This window comes from Benincasa hispida, chromosome 1 (genome assembly GCF_009727055.1).
Source record: "Benincasa hispida cultivar B227 chromosome 1, ASM972705v1, whole genome shotgun sequence".
NCBI classification, from domain to species: domain Eukaryota; kingdom Viridiplantae; phylum Streptophyta; class Magnoliopsida; order Cucurbitales; family Cucurbitaceae; genus Benincasa; species Benincasa hispida.
This window is the reverse complement of record NC_052349.1, coordinates 69,179,333-69,190,652: the sequence shown is the minus strand read 5'-3', so window position 1 is coordinate 69,190,652 and position 11,320 is coordinate 69,179,333. Positions and strand designations below refer to the sequence as shown.

The following is an 11,320-nucleotide window of genomic DNA, read 5'->3' as shown; positions in this document are numbered from 1 at the left end:
CTAAAGAATCAATGTGTTTAGAGCATGGTCAAGCAAGAAGCAATAGGGAGAGGACACAATGACCTTCGAATGTATGATAATGGGAGCAGAAATTACGCATCATTCTAACATATGTAAATAGAAAGACTCAAGCTAAACGACAAAAGTTGACATCAAAGAGAAATTTGGATAAATTTTGTTAGTGGATGAAGAAGGAATTTATCGACCAATATGATGACGATCACAATCAGCTGTCATAACCAATACCCCAATTTTGGACAAGTCATATCACGTCAACTACGTTGAACAACATAACAATGTGTAGAGGAAACCAAAACACCTATACATGTATTCTTTAACATATTTGAGTAGACTTATTGTTTCGTAATGCGTTGATGATTTTGTTGTCTCAAAATTAACCTACAGAATCCTTCTTTACCCAATTTAATTTTTTAGTTGGCTTCTAAATTCTAATATCAGCTTTCCATGAAGATTTTTCATTTAAAAAAGATAAAATAATGTTCAAGATACATCAACTTTTGTCCTCGCTTTCATTGAAACATGATAATAGCCATATTTCTCAAAAGTAACAAAAATTTTGGCAATTACAAGAACAAACTTGTATGGGTGTTGCAATATTCTAATATAAAAATTGTGCACTCGGCTCCAAAAGATGGAATATTACAAACTCAATCCCAATGTTCTCCAAAAAGTATATATGATTCAATATTTCATTGTCAGGTTTTATCAATTCATTCATCTACTTTCTTCTTTACATAATTCTACTTGAGCAATCATATCAATTCAACTATGCAAGGTATAAATTCAAACTTAGTTGAAGGTTATATTTGCCGAGTTGATTTAAGTTCAGGTTAGCAATTAATGACAAATCATAAAAAACTTTCATGAAAGTCAAATTTACCCAAATGTAAATGTATGGTGAAAATTAGAGCAACAAAACAAAAATTTTAGTATCCTTTTCCAATGCAATCAGCTCAAATGTTGGGTTTAATATTTAGATTCTCATGACTCCTAGAATGCAAATTATTCCAATTCAAAAGTGATATAATCAACAGCTACAGTGCAGTAGGGAATGTACGGATGGTCCGCTATAATATAGACTAAAACCAAAGTCACCAACACACCCTAAAAGTGTTGAAATAAAATAAAATAATATTTTGTTTAGAAAAATATTAAGTGGGAAAAAGTAGAGAGAGAAAAATAAAGGTGCATTGATACCAATTATTAAGGGCACAGACACAAGGCTACCTTCGTCATCTTCACAAGACTATATACTAAGAAGCTGTGAAAGAGTAAGGAAATATAACCTGAATGTGAGTTGTTGACAACTGGTTAGAAACAGTTCCCTGCAATTCAGATCTGCTGTCCATATCCATTGCCATTGAAGGGATTCATGAGCTTTTTGCTGTTAACAAATTAAACCTGCATCTCAGATACATTCATCCCACTTTTGCCCGTCAAATTACCAACTTAAAAAACGTGTTAAGCAATTGGCATTACATCTCATCATTCCATCAATTACCATTGATAATAAGACAAGTTTCCAGAGTAGACTTGAATTCAAGAGAGAATAATGATATTGTGACTTGTGCCCAAGATTCCTAGTGGGACACTCTCATCCTACCTTGGGAAAATGACCCTTTTCTTTTCCAACAAACTGACAAACATGACGAGAAAAAAAAACAATACGGGTAAAAAGAAATAGAAAGAAAAACAGAAGGAGCTGATATGAAGTGCGGTTGAAGTTTTGAATGAACTTCTAAAGAAACGTTTCAACTGTTAACATGGTCAACAGTACAAGATGTATAAATGCATGAACAATCTAGACAACTTTGAAACAGTTCAAAAAACTGTTGCACACAAGCACAGTACAAGATGTTTCTAACTTCTAAGCATCCGTGAAATTAGTAATGCATCAAACTTTAAAGTCAATGATTCTTTTTCTTTTCTTTTTCATTTCCTCTCCAGTGCTCCAAACTTCAAAGTACGAAGATAAACATCACACAGATCCCCAAAAAATACATCGTCTTTTGTACACATCATATCAAGCCATTGTCAAACCGATGATGATGGAAATACTTTGCACGATGTAATCCCTATGCTCTCTAGCAAAAAGAAAAAGCAAAAAGATCAGCTTCAAAATAGATGAGGTATATAGGGACTCAGATGCGTAGGGTTACACTTTTATGCAAAGCATGAAGATGATCGTTAAAAAATATAAAAAATAAAAGGTAAAGAGTAATGTGTTTGGCAATCCCAATAAATTGTGACAGTTCTATACAAAAAGAAATAAATAAATGAAGATTTGAACAGGACAAAGTCTATATATTTTGCAATCTGCACAAGGAAAAAAGGAAAAATAAAGCATCTCACTTACCTCTTTTTCCCGATCACAATTGTAGTTACACGCATGGAGAGAACCCTGAAACCTGAGCTAGTTATCTTCTCCTTTAGTATAGTTATCATCTCTCAATATGAATATAATGATATTATATTCAAATGTTCAGAGACTTCACCTTGACCATTCTCCCATAGAGCCACCAGGTAAATTGCAACATAAAACTCCTAAACCAACATTTTCCAATTAATACCTGCAACATTAACTGTTGTTTCTAATTATGGTTCTAACGAATTGAAATTAAGAAGTGCAATACTTGATGCAAATAACTAGGAAAAGCTGCTTGGGCACATTCCTATACCAACAATTTTGTTTGTCCACTGGTTTTGCTTTGTTGCTTGATTTTATCCACCTGTGTAGCTCTGTTTGATCCTACAGCAGCTTCTACTTAATTATTATAACTAGTGATGAAGGGATAACTAAAACGGCAGATGAAATCAATGCCAATGGAGAAAACCACATACTACATTGAATATGAGAAGGTTATCAATTACACATTTGACAAAATATAAAAGATTTATGACTACTTCAGTCCCTTGTATAATAATAAAGGGGGTTAGATTCACAGTTCTCTTTCTTCCCATTTGTCTAGAAATTAGTTGTCCAATTAAGATGACCCAACTGTGGCTGCTGGAAAGTACCAACTTGTGGCCCAGGAGTGGCAGCCGCCACTCCAACATTCCCACCCATACCAGGCCCCATGTGATGAGGATTCCCAATAGCAGCCGGCTGTGGAGTTGGATGGTACAATCCGGGGAATTGCATGTGTGTAGACTGCGCCACAGCTGCACTGAAGGAAGCGTGCCCAGTATGAGAAGGCAAATAAGCACCATGAGGAGTTTGCCCTGGCATGTTGTAATATGGAGCCGATTGCAAACCTGGAAGATCTCTTGGGTTTTGAATCCAAATTTCAGATGTCTCAGCCTGTAACAATAAATATACTAATACTTAAACTACTTTACAATATAATTATAAAAAGGTCTGACTGACTCGAGAGTGGCTGATATCATGATGATCCGGATTCAACAAACATGTCAGGGTGTCATTTATACTTGACGGAAAAGATCAGTGCCCCCTTCTGCTAAACAAGGTCTAGGTGATTTTAATCCCATTAGCTCCCCTTTCCCCCTCTAAATAAAAAGAAAGATAGGGAACCTCATATGCACTAACAACGCACATGAAATGATATCAAGTTAACGATAAGTTTGCATGCAAGGTCTCAAAGCTACAGCCAAACTGTGGTAATGATAATTAATATTTACGGACCTGTGCATTTGGAACATAAAGGTTCCCATCTTTGTATTTGATTCGAGATGAATCTTCCAGTCCAGTTGCACTCCCAACTACACCCGGAGCATTCACAGCAAACCCAGCTGGACTATTGAAGTTCCCAAACCCTGCCGGGCTGCCAGCAGGAACAGGCTTGAACTGCTGGATTCCATACTTCAGGTTATTTGCATTCATGTGAGTACTTCCACCAGGCATCAGTAAGAAACTGTTACCATTGGACGGGTGAGGATATGCTGGGGAACTCGAATAACCAGGCATGGCCATTGGTGGAACATAAACAGGAGATAGGAATTGTCGATATGGCATGAGGTTTGCAAAATGGGAAACATGAACTTGTGGATACATCTGAGCAACTGGAGTTTGCTGCTGTTGCACCATTGGAATTGTTGATGCAGGGACACCGTTAGCAGAATGAGAGTTCACCGCCTAGAGTCATAGATTTAGTAAGTGAGAACAAAAACATACGACTTCCTGTAGTGGACTAAACTACTTGCTCAAGAAGAAAATAATCATTACAATTATAATTTACAATCATTAGAAGTTCAAAACATATATATGTCCATATTCATTTTACAAGAATCCAGATATAATGAACACAACAGATATTATGTAAACAACTACTCTTACATCTTGAGACGGTAGGCCTTGCACCCGTACAGTTTCATCCATTGTTGGTCTGAAATAAGGTAGATCATAACCAGTCTGTGGATCATATGCCTGCTCAAATAATCAAATATATATCAGGGAATGAAAAGGGCTTGCTCACGAAAGTATTAAACCACAAACTTTAAACCATCAATTCAGTAAAAATACAAAATATCTTGATTCTCAACAGCTACCTCAAAAGTTAATAATCTAATACAAACTCACCGAAAATCCCAGTAACTCAGAAGGATCTTGATGCTGTGAAGCAGGAGTATATTTTGAGCTCCTATCTCGAACCAGTCCAATCTCCGCATAAGTATCCAATGTCTGAGGACTAGAAGATTCTCTTTTATCTGCTGACTGAAGCTCGGTTGCTGTACCAGAATCTGGAGAATTAGACTCTGAATTTCGAACCTGGTCATCCAATAAATCGACCTGCCTGCTTCCAGAGGAATCATCAGTAGAAATCTCCAGAGCAGATACTGACCGACTGCAAAAACATTGTCCGATTGATAATATAAGCAAAAGAATAAAACCACTGGCAGAAAGTGTGAATATAATAAAGAAAACTTCTCTCACAGATGCTTGGTTATTTCATACCATTTCAAAAGAATATTTTTCTATCTTATAAAGGAATGGCCAAACCTTTGAACCATAAAGAATTACCTAGTTCCACAATTTTTGTCAGATTAACTTTAAAGATAAAAGAAATATAAAATAAATACAAACCTTGCTGATGATTCTTCATTCAATTCCTCTGGACCTCTAATGGCTTGCAAACCTGGCACCAGACATCCAGAAGAATCAGATTCTGTCCCAAAACTGCCAAAGACCAGCCGATATTGGTCACTATCAGGAACTCTAATATGCTCTGCTATGATAACATGCTGGTTCTCATGAAGGTCTACTCTTGCAAGCTTCTCTTGTACATTAGCTGCTTCAGAATGTAACTCTTTGGACTCATCAGCAGGAGATTTAGATTTTGAGGGTGTTCCTATTACTCCAGGATTACCGGTGCTCAACTTTTGGCTTGACTTAGGTTTCCACTCCTTGTTAGGCTGGGAAGCTGCATCAAAGCCGATGGTGAACTCTCTCCTAAAATTTGATGAATTCCCCAAGTAAACACACACATGGAAAAAGTGAAGTGTGGACATGCATGCACAAACAAACTCGTCTAAGAAACATCATACAAATGCAGTTTGTTGACAAATAACAAAAAATTTAAGTTCACATTCAGAACTTTTATATCTTATAAACAAATTCTCCAAAAACTTTGCAGTCAAGAAATTTAACAAACAGAGATGCTAAGGTACCTCATTGTCCTCCACCTTGAAACGAGAGAGAGAGAGAGAGAGAGAGAGAGAGAGAGAGAGAGAGAGAGAGAACAAAGACACTAAGATACCTTTCTGATGACCCATGGTTGGTTGATGTTGCCTGCTACTATGCTGATTATTTAATGTTGATCTGCTGCCTACCAGGCCAGGAATCACAGATTCAGTAATTTGACTAAGCTGTTCGCCTTTCGAAATGGAACTCAACGGTTGAAATGAATCTGAAGAAGAACCATCCCTTTCAGCAACAGAATTTGTGAGAGAGACACTTGGTCCTGAAGACTGGCTTATAGAACTGTCTTTCAATTGCCGACGAACACCTACTGCCCCAACTTCACGTTTTATAGCTCCAACTGCAGAAGATGATCTAGAATCTGGAGATGGTACATGGACTGGATCTGTGGAAGAAGAATATAAACCAACAGCAGCAGCATTTGATGCCAATATGGGTGAATGTTGTTCAGAGTCATTTGGCTTTACAATGTGCATATCTGGAACAGAACTCAACATGGAAACTCCCACATCATCCCTCAACTCTTTCTGGGGCATTCCAGTTGAATAACCATGTCGTTGATTGTTGGGATGTGAATCAGTTTTCCGGACAGACACTTGAGATATCCTACCACCAAAGGGCCCTCCATGTGCTCCTTTTGGGGTGAAACTGATGAATAAACAAGTAAAATCAGTTATCCAGATATTGAATTCAGTAGATATCCAAATCTGATCAATGAACAGATTACTTTGGGGAAGAAGCAAGGAAATTCAAGCTTCCAAATTTAGGCATAGAGACCCAAAGAAGAATATAATGGAGCAGACAAGCCCAGAATAGGTTTCCAAGTCAAATGCTAAAAAGAAGTTTACATCAGCGGCGGTCTTGCTGCAAATAATATATTTCAGAGTTTCTGGTCAAGTTTCATGCAGAATATTAAACAAACATGTTTAACATCCTATTTGAAACTTAATGTCAATACTAAACACATCAAGATAATGCCATAAATACACACAGGAACGTCCAGTATCTATAGAGGAAGACTCATGAACCCACCCCCCTTACAAAATCACAGCATGGCTACCTAATAATACAAAATGACACTAACTTAAAAAAAAAATACACTATAGGATACATATTCACTGTTGGCATCATAACTCAAATTTTATAGATTATATTATTCAGTCTGCAGCACAGTAATCGCCTGCATTTATGAGTAATTCTTACAAGAACCATCTATAGACTATTACTCATGAATCTAAGCTTTAGAAAAAAAAATTATACTACAAAAACATGCATAGTAATGGTCCGACAGGAAACAGAAATGGTCTTGCAAGAGGCAAGCATTCACATTTTTTATATCAGGGGAAACTGCATTTACTGAAGTGTATAAAAAGACCATCAAAAGTCCTACTGCAGTGGAAATTTGAAACAAGAAAAGCTCTGCCTGTACAGTAAAGTCCAAAGATGATCAAGAAAGGCTACAAAATTAACCTTACAAAAATGTTTCCATCCTATCCTAACCCCATGAAAATACCTTTTTTTTCTCTCTAACCATGATTTGTGATACAATTTAATTTAATATAAAAAATGCAGTCGTTTGAAATAAGCGTAATATTTTTTGTTGGATAAGAAGAATAAGCAAACTATATCAAAATACAAAAAGACTAAAAGAAGAAGAAGAAGAAGAAGATAAATGATGCATACCCTGATTTTGACACATTCGTAGACACCTCATTGGTGGATATTGCCAAATGTGAAGATGTAGGTTTTACTTCTCTATTTGTGTTACGATTAACTCTGTTGTCTCTTACAACACGGAACTCTTTGCTGATACCTAGATGACATAAATCAATCATTAAGCAGCTCAATGAGCATATTAGTGCAAGCAAACCAAGCAGCATAAACAGTGCATGCTGATAAACCATAAGCCCATTCAATTTTTTGTCGTGTTCATCTTCATCGTACACTATCTTTCTTCTGACTAAAATTAGAAGATAAAGAGTACTGAAATCAAATCCTTTCAATTACAATTGAGCAAACCATATGTCTGAACTTCATCAACAGGCTTCAACAATAAGTCTAGAATCTGCAGGATATAGTGCTTCAAGAGAAATAGTAGGCAAAGATTAAAAAGTACCAGGCCAAGAACTTTTTGCATAGGCCCCCCTCCGGACATTACGATCAGACAATGTATATACCTTTGTCCCTTGCCTCACATCCTCAGAATTTCTTTGTGCATCCAATGAACCTTTGTATCCCATATTCTGAGAAAAAAATCACATCCACAACTTCAGTTTTCAACTAAACATCTTTCAGTGTAAATGTTAAAAACTAGCAGCCATAAGAATTTCATTAAAAAAAAATTGTTCAAAGAGAAGTTAAAATGATAAAGCTAGATGCACAATGAGCATGAATAAATAACAATATTAGAGAAACGTAGATAGCTCATAGCCTAAGTTTTTTCATTATCCAAAACTGATTAGATATGAAGAATACAATTGGTCAGAGATTTGGGCCTGTAGTATGGCAGATGGTTGCATAAAATTTAAAGAACGTAACAGCAGTACTTTTCAGTGGACAAAGCAACAAATTTCGAAAAGAGTAGAACAAATATAGAAAACTGTCATTCTACCCAAAGCAAAAAAAAAAAAAAAAAAAAAAACAGTGCATACCAACCAAGATAAATGAGTAGTTAAGAAAAAGATGAAGCAAAAAACAATCACATTAGTGGACATGAGAAATGGTTATGATGTCGTCGAGAATATATATGGAAGAAAAAATATAGATGTGAGACTTTCTTGATCTAATTCTTCTGCATGAAAGTATTATGTTAGATGTTATATACTCTCGAAATCATTACACTTTTCATCAATATCTTACTATTTAGATGAGGTTTACACCTTATGACTTGCCTCTATAGCACCTCAGCCTTTTAAAACATTGGCCATCATCAAGGAAATGAAGCAGTATGTGAAGACATATAAATATGAAACATGGTCTTGTATAACTCTTTACATCTGTTAGTAACAGCTGGCTGTCCGTAGTTACTATAGAGTAAAGACATAAATGATATCATGGCTGACAAAGAAACCAAAATGTTGCACTCGTACCTCCTTCTTCTTATCTCTTCTTCTCTTCACTTCACGAAATGGATCTGACAAATAACTAATATAATAAGAAAATTGGTTTTATATGCAATAGAAAAATTAGACAGAAAAGTTAAATTTCATACCAAATCAAATGCAGTAAAACATGTTAAGAAATTGTGTGCTTAAAATTTAAGTTAACTCGGTAGCTTATTTTGGCTGGTCACAGAGCACCTCAACATTAGCTAATGACTTTTTATCTAATTACTTATACTGCTTTCCCTCCACTTTCCTAATATACATCTATATAATTATATAATTATGTGTGTGTGTGTGTATATGTGTGTGTGTTTGTGTCCACCTGATGGCTCAGACTTCGAAGACATCAAGGGTTTTCCTAGTTAAGCATCAATCTCTAAGTAGGTGTTACTCAAAGACCACAAGTCTTAGCCAACCAGATTGCTTCTTAGGGGCTAAAGTTTACCCTTTTTATACAGTGCAACTAATACATCTTTAGCATATCCACAGTGGTGTACTGGCATGGTAGAAAAATTTGTAAATATGCATCATCAGGTATTTGCCAGCCCAAATCTTCTCTGGTCAAACGTGAACACATAGTCACTTGGTTGAATCAACTTCATTTACAATCGTGTTGACTATTTTAAACTTGCTTATCATACACTAAGCAACAAATATACTTTCCCAGAACAGATAATTACTGAAATAACCATGTGGGAGTGCAAATAGCCATACATAGTCTATACATGGGTCATCGTTGGCCCATATCCTCTCTGGTTGAAAGTGAACCCAGAGTCTCTCGGTTGAATTAACGTCATATTCAATTGTGTAGACAATTTTAAATTCGATTTTCATACACTAAGAAACAAATGTGGAGTGAAAATAGGCATACATTACCTAAACAAGTACACATCCAACAAAATAAATGGGATGGCAGAAGAAGGGACCAAAGAAGTACTGAAGAGTGAAAGACTTTTTCGAACTCTTCATTGAGCTTTAACATATAAATTGGAGGTCAATACATAGTTCAAGCTGGAAATCCAACTTAATAATTCAAGCTGGGAATCCAACTTAACTATCGATACACAAAACGATACATACACATTGACAAACTCCAAAGTCGCATCAATAGATGAGAGAATCTAGTTAAATATAACATGAACTGATAAAAACAATCTGAAAATTTCCACTCAGCTTAGTGTTGTCGCCAATTAAGAGCTACTTTCTCAGAGCCATAAACAAATCAATCGTGAGAATAACAATAAACAAAATTGGACTCAACTTTTGCACGGGTAAACAATCATCGACTCATTTCATAAATTTAAAGCCACCGAGCAACTTGCCACAGTGGAAAAACAATCTTCAACGTTCAGTGACTTCCTAAATCATCAAGAACAAACCTTTCCCAGCGTCCCGACAGAGGGAGCGTGCGCTCATTAGTCACAGGGCCAAACACGCGACCCCCCAAAATTAAAGGAAAAATATACAACAAAGCAAAACAAAAACACCCAACGAAAGAATGTGGGCAAACAAATTACTTGAAGTCATTTTCACGTCTGAAGAACAATAAACCTTCTAACAAAGGAAGCGTTACAAAGCATGGAAAAAGAAAAAAGAATAGCAAAGGAAAGAAGGCCGAGAGGGTCAAAGCAAAAAAGAAAAGGGAGAGGAAAAAAAAACCTTGGTTGAGCAACTTCTGTGCAGTTTCATTAGGATCCATATTGGTTTCTTTGAGAGTTGTATATATATCAGCATCGGAGTGATTGCCGACGATCTCTTTGATGGATTGGATGGTTTTACGGACACGAGCAGGGAGTATCTGAGTCCCACCGTCGATTCTCAAGCCAGAAACCATTTCCAACCGTATGGCGAAGGAGGAGTAGAGGAAGTGAAAGCGAAAAGGAAGGGGGTAGTAGGAATTAACTCCAAAGAGGGCTATAAATCAGAAGCTAATGCAGCAGAAGAGAAGAAAGAGAGAAAGATTTGGATTAGGGTTTGCATTCGATGAAAGTGTATGAACAGAGGACGGCTTCAGAGGGGGAAAAGGGTTTGGGACCAAGGGTTTTGAAAACGTTTTAACCCCCCCTCCTCAACGACCAGGCCTCGTCTTCGGCTTCAGGAAAGTCGTTCTTTATATTTTTATTACCGCATATGCCCTCCGCCTTCAACGAAATTGCAGATATGCCCTCCACCCTTAAGCAACTAAAACACTTTTTCTATAACTCAAAATTAATTTAATTTTGATTTCAATTTTACACTTTGTCAATTAATTTTGAAGAATTAAAAATATGTTTCACATTGATTTTAGCCATTTAAAATCACTTCCAAACATTAGATTACGTTTTTTTCATTTATTATTTCATCATTAAAAAAATTATGTTGTAAGTCTAGTTTCTATTTGGTCTATACATTTTAAAATATTACATATTTAATCGAATTTGGTTTCAACTTAGTTCTTAGATTCCAAAATGTTAATTTTATTCTTGAGATTTAAGTTGTGTTTCAATTTAGTACATAAATTTTAAGATTTATACTTTTAATATCAAAATTTCAAAAGAAA

General features: G+C 35.9%; 1 protein-coding gene across 2 annotated transcripts; it reads right to left on the bottom strand.

Moving 5' to 3' along the window:
• Positions 1–2,845: 2,845 nt before the first annotated feature.
• Positions 2,846–10,850, bottom strand: LOC120082599. 2 transcript variants are annotated; one of them, XM_039037850.1, is made up of 10 exons: positions 10,441–10,850; positions 8,767–8,810; positions 7,794–7,920; positions 7,361–7,490; positions 5,736–6,325; positions 5,063–5,399; positions 4,559–4,823; positions 4,316–4,405; positions 3,665–4,114; positions 2,846–3,322 (listed from the first exon to the last, which is right to left on the bottom strand). In XM_039037850.1, the coding sequence occupies exons 1-10, from the start codon at positions 10,613–10,615 to the stop codon at positions 2,987–2,989; spliced, it is 2,544 nt and encodes an 847-aa protein (XP_038893778.1). In that variant the 5' UTR covers positions 10,616–10,850; the 3' UTR covers positions 2,846–2,986. The 2 variants fall into 2 exon arrangements, with proteins under 2 accessions (XP_038893778.1, XP_038893786.1); XM_039037858.1 differs by lacking the exons at positions 8,767–8,810; positions 10,441–10,850 and adding an exon at positions 8,557–8,691.
• Between the last annotated feature and the right edge of the window lie 470 nt (positions 10,851–11,320).

Coding starts and splice junctions, on each gene's coding strand:
- LOC120082599 (XM_039037850.1), bottom strand. CDS start 10,615: ATGGTTTCTGGCTTGAGAATCGACGGTGGGACTCAGATACTCCCTGCT. Junction 8,811..10,440: donor ACAGAAGTTGCTCAACCAAG/GTTTTTTTTTCC, acceptor GTTATTTGTCAG/ATCCATTTCGTGAAGTGAAG. Junction 4,406..4,558: donor CTGAGTTACTGGGATTTTCG/GTGAGTTTGTAT, acceptor TTATTTGAGCAG/GCATATGATCCACAGACTGG.